This window comes from Ovis canadensis, chromosome 1 (genome assembly GCF_042477335.2).
Source record: "Ovis canadensis isolate MfBH-ARS-UI-01 breed Bighorn chromosome 1, ARS-UI_OviCan_v2, whole genome shotgun sequence".
In the NCBI taxonomy this organism is placed as follows: Eukaryota; Metazoa; Chordata; class Mammalia; order Artiodactyla; family Bovidae; genus Ovis; species Ovis canadensis.
This window is the reverse complement of record NC_091245.1, coordinates 101,578,085-101,606,007: the sequence shown is the minus strand read 5'-3', so window position 1 is coordinate 101,606,007 and position 27,923 is coordinate 101,578,085. Positions and strand designations below refer to the sequence as shown.

Sequence of the window (27,923 nt, the reverse complement as noted above, 5' to 3'; positions counted from 1 at the left end):
ATGGCTGATTCTTGGAAGGTAAAATCCAGAAGTATAATCACTTGAAGTGTAATTACAGAATTACTCCAAAATTTTAAGACACAGTGTAAAGTGTTTGTAGTTTCCCAAGTGAGATTGATGGTGAAATGACCTCTTACTAAACTAAGAAAGGGGACCCACACACGTTGAAGTCTTCTTGAGCTTTAGGGAGAAAAGTCTTTTAAATGAGAAGACAAGGAACATGTGTGGTTAGCTGCTTACAAAAATAAATAATGGGTAGGTTTCTTATAATACAGTAAGAATAACTTCCATTCTGTGGATCTTTAGAAGTTAAAGATCAACAATTGATGAAGATTATTTTAGAAAATATTTTAAAATTAATTGTAGCTTTCTCTTTTTTCTAATTTTTCCCTTATTAATAGAACATTTATTTTATAATGAGGTTAGTTTTGAGATAGCAAGGCTTGTGATATAATCAAATATTTTTTTCGCTTTTCTACTAGTAGTATACATTATCCTTCATTTGTGATTTAACTATTTATTGTGTTTTCCCTTCACTTTCCTCCCTTATGAAGAGGTTATAAAGATAATGTAAGTAATATTTTAAACAATCTACTTCCTTTTCAAGAAGACTTTGGTATATACAAAAAAGGCATATTTATTATTGCCCTCAGTTTTGAAAACATCAAATTTAAATGTTCCTTTATATTTAAAAAACACTAAATGTGGCTTTGATAATTGTCCTTAGATAGAAATGAATTGGCTACATACATCTAGTAATATCTCTTCTTTACTACACTGACTCCTCAACTTGAGAATACCCTTGTTTTACTTTGTATTATGCTATTTTATTTTTTTTCTCTATCACTTTTCCCTCTTCTGTTTTTTGTCATGTCAAATTACCAACTTGAACAAGATTACAAGACATTATAGACATTATAGCCTGTGTATTGTTAAAACTAATACTAGAGACATGCCCATATGTACTTGGCCAAGACACAAACATACCAGAAAATCTTGCCTAGAAGTATATTTTCCTGTTTGCTGAGAAGGTTGGTGAGGCTCTAGTTTTATAAAAGTTAAATAAATGAAAAAGCAAAACTGACTCATTAAGACAAAGTCAGAGTAGGTCTGAAGTTTAGGTGGTATAAAGACTTTGAGATGTTTACACAGTGCCTCAGAAACATTCACTGACTATAAAAGAAGAATTTAGATATAAAAAGCTGTTTTGTTTGGTTTAGTTTTGAATAGGAATGATTAATTTCCTGCTGAATCTAGATACTAGAATTTTTGCTTTGGTTCTATAGCGAAACTTACTTTGGATTTGTCTTTTGGACACAGAAACTTGTGTTTCTGAGTTTATAATAGTTAATATAAACTGAAGGAAATAGGATAAAAAAATAAAGAAGCTTGTTTAGAGAGATGATCATAGTAGGTGTTAGATATACTGGTAAAACACTGTACAAAGATGGGTAGATAATATCCACCTTTTGAATTGTTCTAATTTTATTTTGGGGGATAGTTGATAAATTTTTAGCTTTCAGTTGACTCAAAAAGAATGAGAAATGATAAATCCTCAGGCATACAAAAATAGGAGAAGTCAAACTTTCTGATTTATTAAAGTTGTAATAGTTGTTCCAAAATGCCAGTAGCATAACTAGCTCTAAAAATATTACATTGATTTCCAGCTCAACTTGTTTTCTTATCTTTCAAACCACTTGTTGATTTATTTAATTAACATTTAATGCGCTTAGCATTATACAGGGCTTCCCAGGTGGTGCTAGTGGTAAAGAATCTGCCTGTCAGTGCAGGAGGCGCGGTTTGATCCCTGGGTTGGGAAGATCCCCTGGAGTAGGAAATGGCAACCCACTCCAGTATTTTTGCCTGGAAAACCCCATGGACAGAGGAACCCGGTGGGCTATAGTCCACAGGGTCGCAGAGAGTCAGACACGACTGAGCAATTAAGCATGGCATAGCATTATACAGATAGTAAGGTAAATATAAAATAAACTAAGCTATGGTGCTTGGGGTTGCATATTTAGGTGGTAAAATTATACAGAGAAGGGGATTACCATATTTGTTAGGGTAGTAGTTACCTTTTTGTGAGAAGTAGAGGAGGAGGTAGTGTTAGTGATGAGAAAAGAGCATGAAGGGGCTTTTCTAACAGTTTTCTGATTCTCTACTTGGAGAAAATTTCATAGATATTCACCTAGGGATAAATCATTGAGTGTTTCACTTTTGTGTACTCTCTTCTGTGTGCATTATATTTCACAATTCAAAAGATTTTTAAAGTAAATTAAAAACACCAAGTTTTTCCATGTTAGAACAGTAAGTGCAGAGGAAGTTGGAGAGAGGAAGGATCATCATAGGTTGGAATAATTGGGGGAAGAACAAAAGGCAGTGAAACTAGCTGGATCTTTAAGAATGGGTGTTATGTTTGTACACTTAGTTGTCTGACTCTTTGAGACCCATTGGACTGTAACCTGCCAGGTTCCTCTGTCTATGGGATTTTTTAGGCAAGAATAGTGCCATTTCCTTCTCTAGGGGATCTTCCCAACCCAGAGATCAAACCCAGACTCCTATGTCTCCTGCATTGCAGGCAGATTCTTTATCTACTGAACTATCGAGGAAGCCCATAGATTTACATAAATGGAGAGAACGGAACTCAACTTCTGGATGAGTTAGCAATGGTATCTTGAGCTTTATGAATCTGGGAGATAATTGAGTACCAGTATGACTAAAATATGTACTTCCCTGGTGACTCAGTGGTAAAGAATCTGCCTGCAATGCAGGAGACATGGATTCAGTCCCTGGGTTGGGAAGATCCCCTGGAGAAGGAAATAGCAACCTACTCCAGTATTCTTGCCAGGAAAGTTCTATGGACAGAGGAGCCTGGCGGGCTACAGTACACAGGGTCGCGAAAGAGTCAGACACCACTTAGCTGCTGAAACTACAACCCAAAACAGCATGACTGAAGCAGGTGGTATTCTTAGAAAACAGTGATCTCATTATTTTCTCAAAATTGACAAATTAGCTTCAGATCAGAGTAGAAATGATTTTGAGTGCCAGGCAAGACTTGTAGACTCTCCTTTAAGTAAAAGGGAATCAGCCTAATGAAAACAGCAACATCCATTTCATTTTGGGGTCTAGTTGGAGAATATTTTTGCTCTTATTTTCTTTGGTATATGTTTTGAGTATATGTTTTGGTATATGTGTAATTTCGTGTTTTTACATCATTTGTTTGTGACATGTCAAAAAAAAATTCTTAAATGTTAACCTTTGCATCCCAAAGTTAACTTTTGCTGAAGATTTCCATTAAATTTTCAGTGTAGAACCTAATGCTATAACTTTTTTAGATTATATTTTAAAAAGCTGTAAGAAAATAACATAATGAGACTAATATTTCAAGAATTGTAGGCCTAGAAAGAAATTATAGTAGGTCTTATAGTCCAATTGCTTGTGAAATATTACTGTCATACTTTCTCAAAATTCTTCTGAGGAGTAGCTGCCATAGACTGGTTTAAAATATTAAGCTTCACTGTCTTGTGAAATAATCAGGAAATTTAAATATGTGTTTCAAATACATTTAAAATTAGATGTTTCCTTGGTTCAATAACACTAAGCTTAACTGAGAAAATTAAACTTGAGTTACCAGCGTGACCACAATAAAATAGGTTTATTTCCTGTTGAAATCAAGATCCTGTTTGTCATTATCGCCTTTATTAAAAGTTTTTTTATAGATACTAATATTGATTTATGGACAGCTAATGCTTTCTTTTTTTTTTTTTTGAAAAATATAACTAAAGAACATTTATTTGTTTTTCACCAAGACTTTATCTTAAGGACGTAACTAAACTGCGCCTCCACTCCCCACCCCAATTTGAAGGAGGATTAGTACGGTGGATGTTATAAAGCAGGTATGAACGGTTTGAGGTACTGGAACCAAAGTTAACCGACAAAAACCAACTTCCATCTAAATCATCATAAAAATGTTTAAGTAAAAAAAGGGGAGGTGCAAAGGGGTTTTCAGATTGAACAAGATAATCACATTTTATCTAATACATTGAATTCTGGCTAGGGTATACCAAAATGGAAACAGGATAACTATAATACAAAACTTCCACTACAGCACACTGCACACACCTGTGTTCCAAGCCCTCTCCCATTCCCCTAATGCTTCCAAACTCAACTATTTCCCAGCCTGTTGGGCCTGTTGATGAAGGAGCACGTAGATCTCTTTAATCCAATCTTTGTTATAAGGCTGGTATGTCTGGGTATCAGCTTGGTAAATAGGGCAGCTGAGGCCTCCCAGGTCATCAATAAAATCAAACAACTGACTGATATCATATGTGATAGAGGGGCTGTTGGGATTCATTCTGTTCAGATGTACTTCATATATTTTACAAACGCCTTCCATACACTCATTCACAGATTCATAGTCAGCGTAAGTTCTGCCTTCTGGCCTCTCGGTAGGCTGTACCAGCAAGATGGTGTGAAACATCGTGCCAAAGTCTCCCGCTGCAGCCGATGCTGACTCTGCTGCCGCACCTAATGCCTTAATTAAATTGCTAGTATATTTTAAATTTCTCACTTATGAAAACCTTTATAACTAAGTTACCTATAAGAAGCATGAACCTACTAATGCTTTTGACTTTTGGTCATAATCTTTTAAATTTGGATAGTGTTTTTTAACCCTCTTCCCTTCCTTGCAAAACTCTATCTTAATAATGCCATTTATTGAGTACTTATATGCACTCTAAAATCAACTGCAATGGTGATAGCAGCCATGAAATTAGAAGACAATTGCTTCTTGGAAGGAAAGCTATGACAAATTTAGACAGTGTATTATAAAGCAAAGACATCACCTTGCCAACAAAGATCCATGTAGTCAAGGCTGTATGGTCTTTCCGGTAGTCATGTAGTCATGTAGTAAGAGTTGAACCATAAAGAAGGCAGAGCACCAAATAATTGATGTTTTCAAACTGTGGTGCCAGAGAAGACTCTTGAGAGTCACTTGGACTGCAAGGACATCAAACCAGTCGGTCCTAAAGGAAATCAACCCTGAATACTCATTGGAAGAACTGATGCTGAAGCTGAAGCTCCAATAATCTGGCTACCTGATGCGAAGAGTGGACTCATTGGAAAAGATCCTGATGCTGGAAAGTACTGAAGGCAGAGGGAGAAGAGGGCAACAGAGGCTGAGATGGGTGGATGGCATCACTGAGTCAGTGGACATGAACTTGGGCAAACTCCGGGAGATGGTGAGGGACAGGGAGACCTGGCGTGCTGCAGCCCATGGTGTTGCAGAGTCAGACGTGACTGACTGAACAACAACTGTGCAATGTAACATAAAAGCTTTTCACCATATTTCTCATCTCACTGGAGTAAAAATTGACAGTATTGTTCACTGGTATTATGAAAATGTGTTTTCTTTTTTAAATTTTTATTTCTTTTTGGTTGTGCTATGTCTTTGTTGCTGCACATGGGCTTTGTCTGGTTACAGAGAGCTGAAAGTGGGAGGAAGGGGTTACTCTCTAGTTGCAGTGTGCAGTCTTATTGTGGTGGCTTCTCTTCTTACTGAACAAGGCCTCTAGGCACGCAGGCTTCAGTAGTTGTGATGCACAGGCTTAGTTGCCCTGGGGCATGTGGAATCTTCCTGGCCAGGGATCAAACTGGTATCCCTTGCCTTGCACTGAACCACTGAACCACAAGAAGGTCCCCTGGAAATATATTTTCATTCATTCGTTTAGTCACCAAAAAATCTATTGAATATTTCGTATATGACAAGTGCTGAATATTAGAAAAGAACAAAAACAATAGTCCCAGCTTTTGAGATTATTTATAGTCTATGACCTGAGAGTGGCTGGAGAAGTTAGGAGAGGGGTCAGAAAAGTCAGCAGACTGTTGCGCTAAAGTGAGATATATGCATACTATGTTCTGAGTACTGAGGGAACAGAGAAGAAAGATACCTAACTTGGATAGGTGTGGAAAATAATAGGTGGGAGAGGGAAAGAGAAAAGATATTGGAGAAGACTTATGGGAGGTGATAAGTCTTAATCTGAATTCTGAAGATGAGCAAGAGTTAGTCAGTGAAGAGAGACAGTTTCTAGGAAAAAAGAACATCAGTTGCATGTTTGAAATAATTTCAGTGATCCATATACTGGAATAACCACATGCATCCTATTTCCTTTAAATGAACTTAGATGTTATAAAGAAGTACCAGAGTTGGACATCCAGTTGTGTGTTTTATTGTTTAACTTTTCAAAAATTATAAAATACAACCTATCCAAAAAAGTATTTAAAACACATATGTAAAATTTAACAAGTAGTTTTAAACACTCATGTGCTGTCTTAATTGCAACATGTGGAGTCTTTAGTTGCGACATGTGTACCCTACATCTAGTTCCCTGACCAGGGATTGAACCTGCATTCCCTGTATCGGGAGCATAGTGTCTTAGCCACTGAACCACCAGGGAAGTCCCCAAAAACAAACACTCATGTAACCACCAGCAATAGAACATTGTCAGCATCCTAGAAGCATCATCTTGTGCCCTTCCCTAATCACACGCTGCTCTATCTCCCTATAGTTTTAGCGTGTATAAATCCCTAAATAATATATTTCCGTCTTGCTTGTTTTTTAAACTTTATGTTTTGGGGTTAGTACTGTCATGTATTCTTTTGTTCATTATGTTTGAAATCTATCCATATTGTTGAATATAATTTAATTCAGTTCATTACAGTGTAGTATTTCATTATATGAATATATGGCCATTCTACTAGTAAATGGACACTCAGGAGTCCATTATGAATAGTGCTGCTAACAATATTCTTGTACTTTTACCAGTTATGTTCTTTCAAACAATGTCACCATTCATACCTATAAAAAAATAATAAACTGAATAAAACTTTCATTTTAAATTATAAATCTAAAATATGTTAATGCTTATCTTTTCAAAATTACTAATGATCCTTCATCAATTGTAATTTACTCATTATAATTTATTCGCAATGGGAGATTGGAAGTGCCAGTTTTTTTTTAAGCTGGTTAAAAAAAAAAATCTCAGTGAACAATCTGTAAGTTAAAAACAAAATCAGCTGCAATAAGTTAGTATACAACTTGTGGATGAATGGCTATAGGTGGAGAAAATTGCTCCTCTTTGAAAGGTGCTCAGTCCAAAAACATTTTATTACAATCAAAAGATTAAAAGTATAATTTATAATTTAGGTCACAACCTGGTCTTTTAGTTTCCTGATTGCACAAAATGAACAATAAATCTCTTGTCCCTGGTATTGCCATTGTGAATAGGGCCAAGTGTATCAGAAAGACTTGTCAGCTTTTATGGTTTTAACATAGGCTGTTACCCCCCCAAGAAAGAACTTTTGTTTTGCTCTTTTTTTTTTTAGTATCTAGTCAAGTGATCCCAAAGGATTATTTACTGTTGGTTCAAAAGGTAATAAACTGGGAGATCAAAGTCCTATTTTAACAGTAGGAAAATATAATTTAAGCTGTTTCATTGAGAGCCTGCCTCTATATATGCTCCCCAGTACCCAAATGCATGCTGTTTTAACATTTCTGGTATTGACGTTAAGACAAGAGCCATCCACTTAAATTTGGACTTTTGGCTCTGACCACTGCTTCTATAAACTTGATGTGAGCCATTTCATCTCTTTGTCTCTCTCTTCATATTTTGTTAGTATAGCAATAGAGTTTTCAAAAAAGTTTGCACTTTCTCTTTCTTGATCCTGCACAGCACATATTATCCTCTCTTTATGGGAGTCAAAGTTAAACTGGAACAATAAATTGCGAAATTTATGTTCAAGTTGAGCATATATATACTGACATGTTTCAATTCTCGTTTCCTTTTCTGTATATTCTGTAACTGTTTTCTTTGTTGTTACCATGGGGATTACATTTAACATCCTAATGTTATAACATTTTAAGTTGAATTTATACCAACTTAACTAACACACAGAAACTGCTTCTCTACAGCTCCACCCCACCCCTTTTAGTTATTGATGTTACAAAATTACATCTTTATATATTTTATGCCCTCAAACTTAAGCTAATTATGCTGCATTAGTCTCTTAAATTATGTACAAAACAGAATATAGAATAACAAACCAACGTTACACCGATACTCGCTTTTAGACTAATGTTTTAAAGTGTATTAGTCTCCTAAATCATGTAGAAAACAAAAAGTGGAATTGCAAATCATTTTTACTATAATACTAGCTTTTTTAATTGTCCATGTGTTTACTTTACTGACATCTTTATTTCTTCATACTGCTTTGAGTTACTGTCCAGTGTCCTTTCATTTCTACCTGTAGGGTACCCTTTAGAATTTCTTACAGGGCAGACCTAGTGGAAAGGGACTCCCTGAGCTTTTGTTTATTTGGAAATTTCTTAATTTCTCCTTCATTTTTGAAAGATAATTTTGCTGGATAGAGAATTCTTGGTTGACAGGTGTTTTTCCCCCCCTTTTTGAATTTTGAATATATTAGCCCATTGCCTTCTGGTCTCTGAAGTTTCTGATGAGAAATCTGTTGATAATCTTATTGAGGCTCTCTTGTATGGGACAAGTGGCTTCTCTTCTGTTGCATGCAAGATTCTCTCTTTGTCTTTGACTTTCATCTGTTTGATTTTACTGTGCCTCAGTGTGCATATGTTTGAGTTCATTCTGTTTGGAGTTCATTGAGCTTCTGGATGTTTATATGCATACCTTTTTATCAAACTTGGGAAATTTTAGACCAGTATTTCTTCAAATAATCTCTCTGCCCCTTTTGCACTCCCTGCAGAGAGCAAAAGTATACCCAAAGTGTGTATGTTGGTTCACTTTTGTTGATATCCCACAATTCCCTGGGATATGTTCATTATTCTTCAATCTTTTTTCTTTCTGTTCCTCAGGCTCAATAATTTCAGTTTGTCCTATCTCCAGGTGTGTTAATTCTTCTGCCTGCTCAAATCTTCCTTTGAGTCCCTCTAGTAAATTTTTATTTCAGTAATTATACTTTTAGCTCTAGAATTCCTTTTTGATTTATTTTTAGGTTTTCTTTTTACTGATATTTCCATTTCCTTCATACATTATTTTCCTGACTTTCTACACATCTTCCTTTAGTTATTTGAGAATCTATCATTTTAAAGTATTGTTTACTAGGTCTGTCATCTGGTCTTTCTGGAACAGTTTCTATTGGGTTTTTTTTTTTTTCTTTTGAGTGATACTGAACTGTTTATGATTTTTTGACTGAAAATTGGACATTTGAGTGTAATGATAGGTAACTCTGGAAATCAGATTTGCTGGGTTTTGTTTTTTCAGATTTATATAGGTATAACTGAAAAAAATTGTGGAATTAAGTATACAGCATGATGATTTTGTATATATATACATTGCAATAAGATTATCCCATCACATTAATTAACACACCCATCACCTGATGGATATTTGCCTTTGTGTGTATGTATGAGAGAACATTTATTCTCTTAGCAAATTTTGGTTATACAGTACAGTGACATCAGATATACATCACCGTACATAAAATAAATAAGAATTTACTGTATAGCACAGGGAACTATATTTAGTATCTTGTAATAACCTATAATGGAAATGAATCAGAAAAAAGGAAATATCTGTATCTATTTAACCAAATCACTATGTTATATATCTGAAACTAACACAAAATTGTAAATCAGGTGTACTTTAAGAAAAAGTAGATAGCAATATAGTGTTGTCAATATAGTCACCATGGTATACATCAGAACCTTATTCATTATGTAACTGAAAGTTTGCACCCTTTTACTATCCTCTACCTGTTTCCCCCTACTTCCCAATCCCTGGCAACCACTTTTCTACTCTCTGTTTCTAGGAGCTCAGTTTGTTTGTTTTTAATTTTACATGTCAGTGATACCATGCAGTGTTTATCTTTTTCTCTGGCTTATTTCACCTCTAGGTGAAATATCTCTGGGGCATAATACCCTCCAGATTCATTCGTGTTGTCACAAGTGACTGGATTTCTGTCTTTTTTTAAGACTGAGTAATATTTTTTTCCTTGATCCATTTACCCGTTGATGGACGCTTAGATTGTTTCCACACTTTGGCTATTGTGAAAAATGCTGTAGTTTAATACAGATATCTTTTTGCGATAGTGGTTTTATTTCGTTTGTATATATACACAGAGGTGGAATTGCTGGATCATATGGTAATCCTGTTTCTACTTTCTTTTGAGAAACCTCCACACTGTTTTCCATAGTTGCTATACCAGTTTACATTCCCACCAACAGTATATAGAAATTCCCTTTTCCCCACATTCTTGCTAGCATTTGTTATCTCATCTTTTTAATTATAGCCATTCTAACAGGTATGAGTTGTTATCTCATTGTCATTTTTTTAAATTAATTTATTTAAATTAATTTGTTTGGCTGCATCAGGTCTTAGTTGCAACACATATGATCCTTAGTTTCTGTATGCCAACTCTTAGTTGTGGCATGTGGGATCTAGCTCCTTGACCAGGGATCGAACCCCAATCCCCTGCACCGGGAGCGTGGCATCCCAGCCACTGAACCAACCAGGAAGGTCCCTCTTTGTGGTTTTGATTTGTATTTCCCTTATGATTAGTGATGTTGAGCACCTTTTCATGTGCCTGTGGACCACTTGTGTATTTTCTTTGGAAAATGTCTGTTCAAGTTCTTTGCCCATTTTTAAATTGCACAATATGGTTTTTTGCTATTGAGTTACATGAGTTCCTTGTATGCCATGGATGTTAATCACTTACTGGATATATGGTTTGTAAATATTTTCTCCCATTCCATACGTTGCCTTTTCATTTTATTGATGGTTTCCTTTGCTGTGCAGAGGCTTTTTAATTTGATGTAGTCCCCTTTTAAATTTTTTTGCTTTCGTTGCTTGTACTTTTGGCATCAAGTCCAAAAAACCTGGAGAGAGAGCTTACCTTCTGTGTTTTCTTCTTGTAGTTTTACTGTTTTTCAGGAGTTATGCTTCAGTCTTTAATTCATTTTTAGTTGATTTAAATTTCCCCTGTGTATGTAGTTGCTTTTGAATGTCCTAGTCTTTCGTATCTGACTCCAAAAAGGAGACAAGAGAAAATAAAGAGGAAGAAAAAGACATCAACCCTTTAAATCACCTGGCAGTCACTTCAGCCAGAAGGTGAAGGGCTTGCAGCAAACAAGGGAGGTTACAATGGTCTCTGTGTCTGCACTTCCATGATCAGAATGCAGATCCCTGTTATTTGGATGGCAGAGTCCATATTGCCTACCCTAGCTCCTAGTTGGAACATATAAGCTGCATATAAGCCACATGCATGGCTGCCTGCCATGGGATTAGGGGATGGGAGATGGGTAGCCTGTGCTAAACTAAAATTTGAAATTGACTAGAATTAACTGTAATTAGTGATCCATGGCTCCCCCTGGAAGTTGCAAACCTTCAAGAGCTTCCCAAGTTCGAAAATACTTATATCAGACAGATTGTACTGATAAAATTGTGTCTTGGTGGGAAAACAGATTTCTGATACTTCCTATAAGGCAACTTCCCAGAATCCCCACATTTCTTTTTTATATATTCTGGCCGTGTTACTATCCCCATAACTTATGTTAAATTCTGCATTTCCTTTCAAAGCCCATTACAAATCAAAAAGTGACCTTGCGGTTCTCTAAATTCCCTTGCATTTATCATACCTCTCAATGTCTTTAGTTACTTCATTTTCTAAGTCTTATGGGCAATCAAAAAGGTACAAAATTCCAGTTAAAGTCCTGGAGATATAATCTTCAAGCATGATAACTATAATTAATAATATTGTATTGTATATATTAAAGTTGCTGAGAGAGTAGATCTTAAAAGTTCTCATCACAAGAAAAAAATTGTAATTAACTATGTTTGATGTTAAGAAGATTTATTGCCAGGATCCTTTCACAATGTGTGTGTGTGTGTGTGTATATATATATATATATATATATATATCATTATGTTGTATACCTGAAACTAATGTAAATTTATATATCAATAAAAGAGTAGTATCCATATAAATTTATAATTTAAAAATTGGGAAGTAAAGGAATAAAGATGGGAGAAAGTGTAGGAGAGATATTAACTCTATCTTTTATAATAAGAAGTCAATTAGATGTTGTCTAAAATTGAAACATTTGAACAACAAAACTCAACTTCTTAATAATCTGTTTTCTTAACCATAGAAATAAGTCTGTTAGGAAAATCTCTTGTAATAAGAAAATGATTGAAGTTCAGTATTTCCTTCAGGTTCACTTTATTTTCTCTTTGTGTTAAATTTTAGTAAAATTGTGTTTATTACATTTTACTTTAAAAATAGCACATGTAGTATGATTTACTCCATTTTTAAAAAATGTGATGTCATGTTACTTGAAATTGACATAAAGAGGAAATTGAGGTTAACTTGAACATTGCTTTTCTTCATCACTTACTTTTCATAAATGTCATTTACTAAAAGACCCAAATAAGGTTAAAAAAGAGCTTGTGGAAAACATAAGACTATGTGTAGACTTTGTTTGGCTCCTAATTCAAACAAACCAATTATCCTAAAAAATGTGTTAAACAATTAATAAAATTTGGAGGCTTACAGAATAGTTTATAGTATTAAGGAATTGTTAATTTTTTAGGTGTGATAGTATTGACGTTTTTGTTTGTTTTTGGCCATGCAGCTTGTGGGATCTTAAAGGTTCCCCAACCAGGGATTAAATCCAGGCTCTTGGCAGTGAACACCAAGTCCTAACCACTGGAACAGCAGGGAATTTCCCAAAAATGTTTTTTAAAAAGAGTGTTGGGATCATGTTTTCTTAAATCATGGTTCCATTTTAGGCTATATTCTATTGATTCCTTGTTAGGAAAAGTTATGAAATTTTCTCACAGTTTCTTCTACCTCTGTGCCTCAGTATTTTATGAAAATTTATAGTGTGTGATTCTTGCCTGGAGAATCCCCATGGACAGAGGAGCCTGGCAGGCAACAGTCCATAGAGTCACAAAGAGTTGGACACGACTGAACGACTTCACTTTCTTTTCTATAGTGTGTGCATTCTGTTCCATAATTTACGCAAATGTTCTATGAAGGAAAGCCCCAAAACTGTGGTGAGAGAAGAAGCAGATGGGAAAATTGGTGGGTATTAGAAAAGATATGTGTAGTATATATATAAAGAAAAATCTGGTTTTATATATATATGCAAATAATAAGATGATAGAAGTTATGAACAATTATTTTATATGATTCTTTTTTCTTTCTGTATTTTCTAAAATGTATGTATACTGCTGAGTAACATTGTGGGAAAAGAAAGGCATATAAGTTAGTTACTGTTTCTGGTGCTACAATCATTTTTTAATTGTTTAGAATAAAAATTAAGGACATTTTTACTGGTCAGAATGAGGTGTAAAGCTAAGGTAGGAATATTCAAAGCTAACCAGTTTTCTTTTATTTTGGATTTCTTTTTCACTGACAAGGGACTGTGCTTAGTCACTCAGTCGTGTCTGACTCTTTGTGGCCCCATGGACTGAAGCCCACCAGGCTCCTCTGTTCATGGGATTTCTCAGGCAAGAATATTGAAGTGTGCTGCCTTTTCCTACTCCAGGGAATCTTCCCAACTCAGGGATCAAACCCATGCCTCTTGCTTCTCCTGCTTTGGAAGGTGGATTGTTTACCACTAATGCAACCACTGTGTTATTTGTTTTTATTTTCTGAACTTTTGATAGTGGCTTTTATTTAAAAAAAAAAAAAAAAAGGAGTTCCCTGGGTTGCTTAGTGGTTAGGATTCCTGGCTTTTACACACACACAAAACCTCAATTGGCAGCCCTGAGAAAACTAATAAACTGATTATTATGATCAGCTTTGCATCTTCCCACCCAATGTTCTGAGTAATCCTAAAAGGATATAGTCTTCATGTAGTTTATTGAGAAATTACATCCATTTTTCTAGGTTTATAATCCATTCTTCCCAATCATGCTGAAATCATCTGTTAAAAAATTAGAATAACATCCAATAACGTCATAGTTCCTTATTCCCCATTATGATTAAGCAGAGTGAGCTTTTAGTAATGCTTAATCTCTTTTCTAAAGTGTCTCTTTTGGCTCTGTAGACATAGAAATATTAATTGGAGTTAGAATGAATCACATTAATTTATAAAAGAGGAAAATAGATCAGATCTTGGAGCCATTCATTTAATAGAGTACTTTTTTTTTTTGAAACGTTTATTGAATTTGTTACAATATTGCTTCTACTTTCTGTTTTTGGATTTTGGCCATGAGGCATGTGGGATCTTAGCTCCCTGGCTGGGGATTGAACCTGCACCCGCTGTATTGGAAGGCAAAATCTTAACCACTGGACCACCAGGGAAGTCCCTAATAGAGTACTTTACAGGAAAATAGTAGATTAACTCTTCTTAAAGTTAATTTTTAGAGGGAAAAAATGAAATAAAATTCACTTTGCTTGTAAAACTTGTTTTCTTGTATAATTTTTGATAATCCTAGAGATCATCTTACAGACATTGGCCTTTGGAATTGGGCATGTAGGAAAGGCTTCAGGAAGACACAGCAAAATTCCTCTGTAATGGAAAGTGAAGCAATTTTTTTTTTTTTTAGTTTTTTATTTTTAAAATTTTAAAATCTTTAATTCTTACATGCGTTCCCAAACATGAACCCCCCTCCTACCTCCCTCCCCATAACATCTCTCTGGGTCATCCCCATGCACCAGCCCCAAGCATGCTGTATCCTGCGTCAGACATAGACTGGCGATTCAATTCTTACATGATAGTATACATGTTAGAATGCCATTCTCCCAAATCATCCCACCCTCTCCCTCTCCCTCTGAGTCCAAAAGTCCGTTATACACATCTGTGTCTTTTTTGCTGTCTTGCATACAGGGTCGTCATTGCCATCTTCCTAAATTCCATATATATGTGTTAGTATACTGTATTGGTGTTTTTCTTTCTGGCTTACTTCACTCTGTATAATTGGCTCCAGTTTCATCCATCTCATCAGAACTGATTCAAATGAATTCTTTTTAACGGCTGAGTAATACTCCATTGTGTATATGTACCACAGCTTTCTTATCCATTCATCTGCTGATGGACATCTAGGTTGTCTCCATGTCCTGGCTATTATAAACAGTGCTGCGATGAACATTGGGGTGCATGTGTCTCTTTCCATTCTGGTTTCCTCGGTGTGTATGCCCAGCAGTGGCATTGCTGGGTCCTAAGGTAGTTCTATTTGCAATTTTTTAAGGAATCTCCACACTGTTCTCCATAGTGGCTGTACTAGTTTGCATTCCCACCAACAGTGTAGGAGGGTTCCCTTGAAGCAATTTTAATGTTGAATCTTCAGATTGGGGGGAGAGAAAGATTTTTTTCTGAGATTTTTTTTCCTAATAAAATATTTTTTTAATTTGGAAAAATTAGAAAACCACCTTTTAAAGTAGACAGTATTTTATGTAACTGATAATCTTGAATATGAAATTGTATATTTGCCTGTTTTTCATTCAACTTTAAGGAGTTTCTAACATTTTTTAAAGCTCCTTTTAATGATGCTTTACGCTTCTTTGGTTTCTTTCCTCTTTTTACCCCAAGGAGGCAACTTTAAAATCTTTAACCTTCAGAGTTGTCTTAAGGTGTGTCTTTAAAGAGGTTTGAACAATGATCACTTGACTAAGTGGAAATTCAGCGCAAAGGTGTTGACTCTCAGAATTTATTGAAATCTTATTGCCCAAACTTTTACAAGAATAAAATAGCATTATCAAAAGTTTCAATATGTATAATCTTTGATTCAAAAATTTCTTCTAAGAATTTATTCAACAGAAGCACACATACAAATGAATTATTTCTTTACAGCATTTTTTTATAACGGCAAAAAACTGTAAGCAACCCAAACATACATCAATAAGAACTTGAATAGATAAACTATAGTGTATCTAAAATGCAGTACTATGCCCATAACAATGGTTGAGGTAGCTGTGTGTTTAGTGATGTGGAAAGATATCCAAAATAATGCCTAAGTGGAAAGTTGCCACTCAGTATAATCATATTTCTGTATGTAATATTAGCAAACGTATAATACAATACATTATGCATATGAAGTCTAGAAAATATCCACTAAACTGTTATGTGGAAGTGATAAGATTATGAGACTTCTACTTTCTAAATTATACATTTCTAAAATATCTCTTCTTTTTTTGACAATTATGTATTACATTTATAATCAAGACAAAGTCTGCTATTCAAAGATCTCATTCTGCCAGTCCTCCAGTATTTTCTGTCGATCATGAAGCAGTGTGCAATTTTGGTTTCTCAGTAGATTCTAAAATTCTTCTTTTTTCCCTCATGTATATAGCCTTTGGTAATTAAATGTAATGATTGAATAGTAAACTTCAGTATGCATATGCTAGATCATCCTGCACACTAAAGCACATGGAATCTCCATTATACATGGCTTGAGAATTTACCAAGACAGCTAGATAAATTGAGAGGAAAATGGACTTCAGAGTTATAACTGTATTTTAAAGTCTTCATGTATATTCTTATACTTTTTTACTATTATGACATGATTCAATAAAAAGTTAAAAAACTGATTTGAAGAGTTTTATATAGTGTGAGATACTATGTTGGGAAAGCGTGCTATTGAAAAACACAGTTTGTACATCCTGGCCATTGTTTCTTCATTTGCAGCACTTCTCATTTATAGTTCTGTTGACAATCTGATATCGTTGTTACTGAAACAGAAGTTATATGGTCAGGTAGAAATGAAAAAACAAGGAAAACTTTCCTCTAATTGCTGTATTACTGGTTGAAATGTTTGTACACCTGTTGAGCTTCATAGTCAACAGGATTAAAAGTTATACCTAAGTAAATTATATATTCTACAGTAAAGTTATAGTTTAACCTTAACTAGGCAGCTAACTTCTATAAAGCCAAGTATTACTCAGGAGGTGGGGGTGGTGGGTAGGCTTACTCCCTCCTTAAAGAGGAGTTATAAAGATTACTCTTGAAGTAGCCATGAGGCAAGCAGTGAAGAGAACTAATCCCACCTTTGAGTCTAAGATCAGACCCTCAGGAAATTTGGATAAATCTAGGAATGCTTATAGTTCAGGCTGAGCTTTTACCAAGTTAACATATTTACTTTAAATCATAAATTTGTGCTTTCCAGAAACATTTATTGAGAAATACTGTCATATATTCTCTCCTTATATAGAATATATAATAAATTTATATTCTACTGAGGATAAGCAGTTGATTACAATATGAAATAATAAACGATAGAGGAGAAGTAGGCCCACACACACACACCCAGGTGAGGAACCTAACCCAGAGGGTGGAGTGGAGGAAAAGATAATGTTGGAGAAGGTTATGTGGAAGATGTGACCCTTGTACTCAATCCTTAAGAACAAGGAAGAGCTAAGTAAAGAAGAGTTTTGTTTCTTCTAGACAGAACTGTGTGTGCAAAGGCCAGTAGGCAAAAAAGGTGCATTAAGAGTACTTAAAATTGTTCCAGAAAGCTGGAGAATAGTGTTCTAGGGAAAATATGCCAGAGAGAAACAAGTAAGCAGCCTCCTGATTTAAGTGCAATAAGGGAGACCCAGGTTCAATCCCTGGGTAGGGAAGATTCCCTGGAGAAGGGAATGGCAACCCACTCCAGTATTCTTGCCTGGAGGATTTCATGAACAGAGGAGCTTCGTGGGCTACTGTTCATGGAGTCAAAAAAAGTTGGACAAAACTAAGTGACTAACACTTTCACTACTACTTTCACTAAGAAATTTGGATTTGACTGGGAGGAGAAGAGGGGAAGGAAGTTATATAATTTATTTGAGCTTGAAGGTTATGGGGAAAATGGAATTAGAAGACCTCTAGTTCTGCAGTATAGTGGTAAGGCTTAATTTTTTTAATGTATTGTTGGAGGAATTCCCTGGTTGTCCAGTTTATAAGACTTGGTATTTCCATTTCCAGGGATCCACGTTTGATCCCTGGTCAGGGAACTAAGATCTCACAAGTCATATGGTGTGCTCCCCTGCCCCCCACCCGGCCAGAACTGTATTCTTGGTAGTCTCCCAGTCCCACCATGCCTTACTCACAGCAGAAGCAAATGCAGATCTTCTCTAAAGGAAGACATCCTCAGGGACTTCCCTGGTGATCCAGTAACTGAGACTCCAAGCTCCCAATGCAGGGGGCACAGATCTGATCCCTAATCAGGAAAGATCCCATGTGCCACATATTGTGGTCAAAAAAAAGGTAAAGGAATACATCCTAAGTTTAGGCCTCCAAAATCTCATAGGTTTATAAAAAATTAAATATGGGCCTCTTAATCAAATGTCATCAAACGTACAAAGAAAAATACACCCATGAGAAAGAATCAGCAGAAGTAACAATGGTTCATTCAAGGACCTTAGATACTAAAATGATCAAACAATGTGAAATGTCTATGATTTTTTAAAGAAAAGAATCATAAAATGAACACAAAATGAATCACAAAAGAAGAAATGATCACAAATGACCAGGTAAATGTGAAAAATAAATGGAACTTTAAGAGATGTAAAGTAGTGGGTCTGATGGTAAAGAATCTGCCTGCAGTGCAGGAGACCCAGGTTCGATCCCTGGGTCAGGAAGATCCCCTGGAGAAGGGAATAGCTACTCACTCCAAAATTCTTGCCTGGAGAATTCCATGGACAGAAGAGCCTGGAGGGCTATAGTCCATGGGGTTGCAAAGAGTTGGAGACGACTGAGCAACTAACACTTTCTCGGGGTTAGTTTAACATATTAAATATAGATGGAGAATAAAAAGTCAGATATGAACTAACTCTTGAAAAAGCAATATAGAGACAATGGAAATGGAAAATATATAGGAGATGTTAAAAGGCATGGAGGTTAGAATAAGAAAAATTGAAAGAATTAAGGGAATAGAGGAAAGCCAAAATTCTTAGAAATAAGAGTTGACATTTTTTGAGAAGTAATAAATGAGCCTACAGATACAGGAAGTGTATACCAAACAGGTTACATAAATTTACACACACTTATGTTGTAGTCAAATGGAAAAACACCAAAAGAGAAAACCTGAAAGGACCAGAGAAAAAAGACAAGCCACCTACCACAATCAATAAGAATGATCGATTTCTCACTGCAACAATGGAAACTAGAAGAGGAGGGCATAATATCTTCAATATGATAAAGACAAAACTATCAATCTAGAATTTTATATCCAGAAAAACAATATTTTTAAAACAATGGTAAAACGAAGACATTTCAGATCAACAAAATAGAATTTGCCTTCAACAGACTGTTACTTAAGGAAATTCTACTTTAGGAAGAAGGAAAATGGTACCAGAAAGGAGATCTGAGATGCAAGAAGAAATGGTGAGCAAAGAATTTGGTAAGCATCTGAGTAAATCTAAACAAGTGCTACCTGTATAAAATAATGATGTCTAATTTGTGAAGTAAAAGATACAATATTGGCCAATTAGGAGAGATTAATATATTGATTTGTTTTAATAGTATATTAATTTTAAATTATCATGCATGTTAAAATTTCAAAGATAACTTCCTAAAGAAAAGTGAATGTATAACTTCTAAATCAATAAAGAGGAAAACTGGATGTTTTTTGGCCACACCATTTGGCATGCAGGATCTTAGTTTCCTACCAAGGATTGAATCCACACCTGTCATGTTACATAACCTCCATAAGCCTTAGTTTCCTCATCTTTAACATGTGGATAATAGTAGAACCTCCCTTACAGGACTGTTGTGAAGATGTAATCATATAATGCATGCAAAGAAGCTTAGCACAAATCTACAACAGTTAGGTGTTCAATATATATTAGACATTACTGTTAAGAATAGTGACTTAGTCTTGTTCATGCTTGAAAGCCATGCTAGAATCTGCCAATATCACACCCATCCTCTCTCCAGTGAGAGGGAAAGCTACACCCAAAGATAGCTAAAACGTGTTACACAGTTCAAAACTGATAGGTCTTCCTTGTGTTAATCACAACTCCTTGCTTAGAACCTTCAGAATTCAATATTGCCTTTCAGTAAAAAGTTCAAAGCTTCAAGGCTTTCTACAGCCTAGCCCGACCAACTTGATCTCATGAGTTCTCTTTAAATCCTTGAGTTAAATCTCTAAACATATTTGAGGTCTCCTTCCTTAATGCTTTTGCTTAAAATGCCTGTTTGAAGAATAGGTAAAATTTGAATGACTTCCTTCACCTGGAAAACCCTCACTTTCTGCTAAATCCAACCTATTCTTCAAATCCCAGCTCAGGTCCCATAAGAGTTCCTGACTGCTCTAGCCCAAAAGTAATTTATAATTTGAAAATGTATCATCTAAACCAGGCCTTCTATAGTAATTTATACCTGTTTCTTCTACTCCATTTTTCAGTTGAGCCTTTATTTAAATTTCATATTGTCACAGAAAGCTTCCCTCAAGTTTCCAGGTCTTTCCAGCTACATTTTCAGATCCTTAAGATAGTGGCTATTAATTGTATATCTTTGTATTCCCTGTAGTTCCTCAGGAAGGGAAACTAACATGTAAGTGCGTACAATATGCCAGGTATTATGCTAAATGGTTTCTTATATTGATAATATATATCTTATTCTTCAAAATAAACTTATATAGACATTAGTGCCCTTGTTTTACAGATGAGGACATTGCACTTGAGAACGGTTAAGTAACATACATAGGCATTTAACTAGTCAATGGGACAGGTGGGTTTCTACTACACCATCCATCAAAATAGCCTGCAACTAATACATACCTTGGAGGTAAAAAAGCTCAAACAATATACATCTTTCTATTTATTTGTATCCCACTGTGAAATTTAGAATGTCATGGAAGCAAAGAAACCAAAATTGAAACTGAAAATTGAAAAAATTTTCAAAAATTGAAATTTGGCATGCCAGTTATTAACAGCCCAACCATAGGAATTCACAAAGAGCTTGAAGTTAGAAAGTCATACTTTGAGGGGAGGGGTGGATTAAGGAAGTTAAAGAGACTTTTTTTTTTTCATTTATTCTGTATTTTGCCTTGAGTTCATGTAATGTGATGTGAAATGAATCACAGAACAAAATGGAACATTCTTTGGGTGCTTGCTGCAAGTCCATACCCCTTTCAGAACGTTCTTTCTTTTCTCTTTTCCCCTTTCCTAGGGTTACACATCTTTCTGGAATGACTGCATATCATCTGGCCTGCGAGGTGGCATCCTGATAGAGCTGGCCATGCGAGGTCGAATCTATCTAGAACCCCCAACCATGCGTAAGAAGCGACTACTAGACAGAAAGGTAGAGCATCCTCTATGAATATCCTCTTATGAAAGGGCAGATACCAACAGTCCATTTTGGAAGAATAGGAAGATTTGAGACGCCAGAATAAAAATATCACTTATTCAGTTGTCCCATTGTCAGTTCAGTTCAGTTCAGTTGCTCAGTCGTGTCCGACTCTTTGCGACCCCATGAATCGCAGCACACCAGGCCTCCCTGTCCATCACCAACTCCCGGAGTTCACTCAGACTCAAGTCCGTCGAGTCTGTGATGCCATCCAGCCATCTCATCCTCTGTCATCCCCTTTTCCTCCTGCCCCCAATCCCTCCCAGCATCAGAATCTCTTCCAATGAGTCAGCTCTTCGCATGAGGTGGCCAAAGTACTGGAGTTTCAGCTTTAGCATCATTCCTTCCAAAGAAATCCCAGGGCTGATCTCCTTCAGAATGGACTGGTTGGATCTCCTTGCAGTCCAAGGGACTCTCAAGAGTCTCCTCCAACACCACAGTTCAAAAGCATCAATTCTTCAGCGCTCAGCCTTCTTCACAGTCCAGCTCTCACATCCATACATGACCACAGGAAAAACCATAGCCTTGACTAGATGGACCTTAGTTGGCAAAGTAATGTCTCTGCTTTTGAATACGCTATCTAGGTTGGTCATAACTTTTCTTCCAAGGAGTAAGTGTCTTTTAATTTCATGGCTGCAGTCACCATCTGCAGTGATTTTAGAGCCCAGAAAAACAAAGTCTGACACTGTTTCCACTCTTTCCCCATCTATTTCCCATAAAGTGATGAGACTGGATGCCGTGATCTTCATTTTCTGAATGTTGAGCTTTAAGCCAACTTTTTCACTCTCCTCTTTCACTTTCATCAAGAGGCTTTTGAGTTCCTCTTCACTTTCTGCCATAAGGGTGGTGTCATCTGCATATCTGAGGTTATTGATATTTCTCCTGGCAATCTTGATTCCAGCTTGTGTTTCTTCCAGTCCAGCATTTCTCATGGTGTACTCTGCATAGAAGTTAAATAAGCAGGGTGACAATATACAGCCTTGATGTACTCCTTTTCCTATTTGGAACCAGTCTGTTGTTCCATGTCCAGTTCTGACTGTTGCTTCCTGACCTGCATACAGATTTCTCAAGAGTCAGGTCAGGTGGTCTGGTATTCCCATCTCTTTCAGAATTTTCCACAGTTTATTGTCTAACAGGTTTAATTATCCTGTAGCAGAGAGAGAAATCTAAGTATCCTTGGTCTAAAGAGTTGTAAGAAGTTCATGGTTTTGTCTTCCCTTTTTATGCAGAAAAGTCAGATCTAAGATGGTGTTGATTATTTTTCTGTATTTATCTATAGCTGTAATATTATGAAACAGTATTATATAATGAGGAGGTAAACATGTGGGTCAGATGCAGTCTTAACTCTGGTCAATCTCAGATAACCATTCCGTTTCCCTCCTTCCAATTATTTTGCAAGTCCTCTCTAGTATGAGTTATACGACTCTCTCCATTTTCTTATTACTTGTTTTTTCCACTCACAACTTCACTGTCATACTTAGCACTCTAGTGAAACTACCTTCTTAGGTGTCACCAGCTAATTTTCAGTCTTCAATTTATTTTTCTTTTTTAACCTGTATGTGGTGTTTGACACTTTTGACTACCTCCTATTTGAAATTTCCTCTCTTTTTGACCTTTGTTATATTACATCCTCTTGCTTCTCTAGCGGTACCCTATTTCATTTACTTCTCCATTCCTTGATATCTAAATCTCAATTTATATCACCTTGTATCCTTTTAGAGATATCATTTACCTTTACAGCTTCATCTATCACACCCTTATGTTATTAATTTTCAAATTACTAGACCTGTCTTCTTTTTCCTCCAAGGACATAGTTAATTATTGTCCAGACATTTCAACTTGGCTATCCCATATCAGTTAAAACCAAGCTTCATCAACTTTACCTGAGTTTCCTATCTTTACTAATTGTTTCACAAGTTGGTTTTCCAGGCTCAAAGAGTTATTATTGAATCTGTTTTTCTCCATTACCATTTATATCGTTTGCCACTGGGACCCAGTTCAAATGTTATTTTTATCTGTCCATACTAGATTTTAAATTTCTTGAGGAAACAGAGACAATATGTTATGCTGCTTTGCTTTTCCTATGACATTTAACCCGTAGCTCAGATGGTAAAGCGTCTGCCTACAATACCAGAGACCCAGGTTCAGTCCCTGGGTCGGGAAGATCTCCTGGAGAAGGAAATGGCAACCCACTCCAGTATTCTTGCCTGGAAAATCCCATGGCTACAGTCCATGGGGTTGCAATGAGTCGGGCATGACTGAGTGACTTCACTTCACTTCACTTCACTTCATATATATAACATATTCACTGATTTTAATTTGAATGAAATAGATGAACCAGAGTCTCTTGTTTCTTCTTTTCTGAAAGGTACTGCTAAAGTCAGACAGCCCAACGGGTGATGTTTTACTGGATGAAACTCTCAAACACATCAAAGCAACTGAACCCACAGAAACTGTCCAAACATGGATAGAGCTACTCACTGGTAAGATGATGCAGAATGATTTTTAAAATATCCCACATTTTATAATCTTTACCCTACTCTTAAGGTTGGGAGAAGAAGTATAGAAATTCAGGGTACTGAGTAAAATGTATATATTTCGCTTTTAAACTGTACTAATGAGGAACCAAAAAAGGCATGATTAATCAATACATAAAGTTTCCCAAAGCTTCACCTTACCTCTGTACACCTCATAAGCTCACAAGAAATTTTTTTAACATCTGTGCTAATGTATAATTCACATACAGTTGTTGTATAATTCACATACAGGGTCATCATACAGTTGACCCATTAAAAGTATACAATTAAATGGATTTTAGTATATTCACACAGTTGTGCAACCATCATCACAACCTAAGTTTAGAACATTTTCATCATCCCCAAAATAAACCCTATGCTCACTAGCGGTTTTCCCCATGTTTCCCAGCCCTCCTGCCCAGCTCCGACAACCACTAATCTACGTTCTATCTCTGTAGATTTGCCTATTCTGGATATTTCATATAAACGAAACCATACAACTTTTGGTTTTTTGTGACTGACTTCCAAGGATAATATTTTCAAGGTTCATCCATGTTGTGGCATGTATCAGCACTTCATTCCTTTTTTCCTCTAAGGCAAGTTCAAAAACTTTAATATGAATAACTAAGCCTATGGCATAAAATTATAGGAGAATCTTCCGCAAGGCACTTTGAGGTCATAGCCAGTGTCACCTTCTGGAGCAGTTTTTTTTAACTGAAGTTTTTATTGAGACATTTGTATTGAGTTGGTTAAAAAGTTCATTCTGTTTCTTCCATAACATCTTACAGAAACACTCGAAGGAACTTTTTGGCCAACCCAATATATTGACATGCAGTTGTAAGAATTAATACAGAGAGATCCCTTTATATGTTTTGTCTAGAATCCCCCACTGGTAAAATTTCTCAAATTTTTAGTGTATGATAATCAGAGTACTGAAATTGATATGATTCACCAATCTTGTTAGAATTTGCCTAGGTTTTTTGTTTTTTTTTGTTCTTTTTGGCTGCACCACGTGGCATGTGGAATCTTAGTTCCCCAACCAGGGATCAAACCTTGCCGCTTGCAGTGGAAGCACAGAATCTTAACTGTTGGACAGCCAGTGAAGTCACAAATTTCCCCAGTTTTAATTTGGCTCTTTATTTCCAAATAATATTTCATTGGATGGTTATACTACTTTAGTTATTTATTTATCAGTTGATGGACATTTGAATTATTTCCTCTTTTTGACTAATGTGAACATTCATAGACAAGTTTTTGTGTGGACACATTTTCATTTCGGGGGTATATAGTTAACTTTATTGTGGTAAAATACACATATTATCTTAATCATAAGTGTACAATTCAGTGACATTAAAAACACAGTGTTATATAACTGTTACTTCTCTCTATACTCAAAGCTTTCTCATCATCCAAATATCCCTCTTCCTCCCTCTCTTCATTCCCTGGCAACTTCTTATTTACCTTCTGTCTCTATGAATTTACCTGATCTAAGTAACTCATATAAGTGGAATCATACAGTATTTGTCCTTCTATGCCTGACTTACTTGAAAGCTAAGCATTTTTTCAAGGTCCATTCATCTTACAGCTTACATCAAAATCTCATTCATTTTTATGGTTGTGTAATATTCTGTTGTATGTGATATACCACCTTTTGTTAATTTCATCTGTTAATGAACACTTGGGTATTTCCATCTGTTGGCTATTGTGGGTAATGCTGCTGTGAACCTTGTGCATATATCTGATAAAGTCATTGCTTTCCATTCTTTTGGATGTATATCTTGGAGTAGAATTATTGGGTCATGTGATAGTTCGATAGTTTAAGAAACCACCAAACTGTTTTCTACAGAAGCTGCAGTCTTTGATATTCTTACCAGCCATGGTAAGTTTCCAGTTTCTCTACATCCTCATTAGCTCTTGTTTTGTTTATAATTATAGCCATTCTAGTAGATACGAAGCAGTATCTCATTGTGGTTTTGATTTTCATTTCCCTAATGATTAATGATGTTGAGCATCTTTTCATGGATGATTTATGTATCTTCTTTGGAGAAATGTCTATTCAGGTCTTTTGCCCATATTTCAATTGGCTTCTGTTGTTTTTGTTGAGTTTTCAAGCTCTTTCTATAGTCTCAACAGTAATCCCTTATCAAATGTATGATTTGTAAATATTTTCTCTCATTCTATCAGTTATCTATTCACTTTATTAAGAGTAACTCTTGATGCACAAAAGTTCTTAATTTTGATGAAGTCCAGTTTATTTGTTGCCTGACTTTTGGTGTCATATCACTGAAATCTTTGCCAAATCTAATGTCATAACGATTTTCCCAATGCTTTCTTCTAAGAGTTTTACAGTTTTAGTTCTTAAATTGGTTCTTTGATCCATTTTTACTTAATTTTTGAATATGATATAAAGGTTCAGCTTAATTCTTTTGCATGTGGATATGCAGTTTCCCAGAACCATTTGTTAAAAATACTATTCTTTCCCCCTTGAATGGCCTTGGAAGTCTTGTTGAAAATCAGTTGACCATATCTGCAAAGGTTTATTTCTGGACTCTCTATTCTGTTGTATTAACCTGTATGTTTGTCCATACCGTTTTACTTACTGTAGCTTTGTAGTAAGTTCTGAAGTTGAAAAAGTATGAATCCACTAATTTTATCCTTCTTTTTCAAAGTTGTTTGGCAGTTCTGGGTCTTGTGCAATTCTGTATGAATTTGAGGATCAACTTTTCCACTTCTGTGGAAAAGGCTGTTAGAATTTTATAGGGATTGGGTTGAACCTGTAGATCTTTTTGGGTGGTTATTGCCATTTTAACAGTGTTAAATCTTCCTGTCCATTAAAAGACACTTAGGCTGTCTTTCCATTAATTAGGTCTTCTTTAATTGTTTTTCATCAGTTTTATAGTTTTCAGTGTACAAATCTTTAACCTCACTGGTTAGACTTATTCCTAAATATTTAATTTTCTTACACACTGTTATAAATGGGATTGCTTTCTTAATTTCATTTTCAGATTATTCATTTCTGATATACAGAAACAACTGATTTTTGTGTTTTCATCTTGTACCCAGCAACTTAGTCGAGTCTGTTAGTTCTAGTTGCTTTTTGTGTATTTGGGGAGATTTTCTATGTATAGGATCATGTCATCTGCAGACAGAGATAAACTGTAAGGCTTTCCTGAATACTCTTTATTATATTGAGGAATTTTTTTTTATTCCTAGTTTCCTATAAGTTTTTATAATGAAAGGGTGTTTGTTTTTGTATGTGGGTTTTTTAAAAAATTATATTAAATGATGTATTATTGATACATTGTTTGATTTCTATTGAAATATAATTGGCATAAATGTTATATTAGTTTCAGATGTACATCATGTTGATTTACTATTTGTGTGTATTGTGAAATAATTACCACAATAAGTCTAGTTAGCATCCATCATCACAAATAGCTTTTTTTTCTTGTGATGAGAATTCTTAAGATCTGTTTTCTTGAGTGCTTTGAGTGCTTTGTCGCTTCAGTTGTGTCCAACTCTGTGCGACCTTGTGGACTGTATGTAGCCCACCAGGCTCCTCTGTCAATGGATTTTCCAGGCAAGAATACTGGAGTGGATTGCCATGCCCTGCTCCAGGGGATCCTCTCAACCCAAGGATCAAACGCGCGTTGCTTATGTCTCCTGCATTGGCCGGCAGGTTCTTTAACACTAGTGCCGTCTGGGAAGCCCATTTGAAAGTCTGTTTTCTTAGCAACTTTCAAATATATAATACAATGTTAGTAACTATAGTTACCATGCTATATATTACATCCTCAGGATTTATTTATTTTATAACTGAAATTTTGTGTTTTTTGATCTTCACACATTGTGGCATTCTTCCCCTTTCCACCCTTAGCAACTACCAATCTGTTCTGTGTATCTAAAATTTTGGAATTTTTTGGTTTTGTTTTAGGTTCCAGATACAAGTGAGATCATACAGTATTTGTCTTTCTCTGTCTGACTTATTTCACTTAGCATAATGCCCTCAAGGCCCATCCATGTTGTTATGAATGGCAAGATTTCCTCTTTTTATGGCTTATTAGTATTCCAATGTATGTATATGTGTATGTGTATATGTGTAT

General features: G+C 35.6%; 1 protein-coding gene and 1 pseudogene across 2 annotated transcripts in view; one reads left to right on the top strand and one right to left on the bottom strand.

Annotated features, from left to right (window-relative positions):
- The window catches only part of GOLPH3L (golgi phosphoprotein 3 like), a 47,660-nt gene that overhangs the window by 2,627 nt on the left and 17,110 nt on the right, over positions 1 to 27,923 (top strand). Inside the window, exons 3-4 of one of the 2 annotated variants that reach the window (XM_069603594.1) lie at positions 21,128 to 21,259; positions 23,673 to 23,787. In XM_069603594.1, the coding sequence (XP_069459695.1) occupies positions 21,128 to 21,259; positions 23,673 to 23,787 (247 nt within the window). The remainder of the gene's footprint in view (positions 1 to 21,127; positions 21,260 to 23,672; positions 23,788 to 27,923) is intronic. The other variant, XM_069603603.1, reaches the window with a different exon arrangement.
- Positions 4,169 to 6,905, bottom strand: LOC138929730 (enhancer of rudimentary homolog pseudogene; annotated as a pseudogene).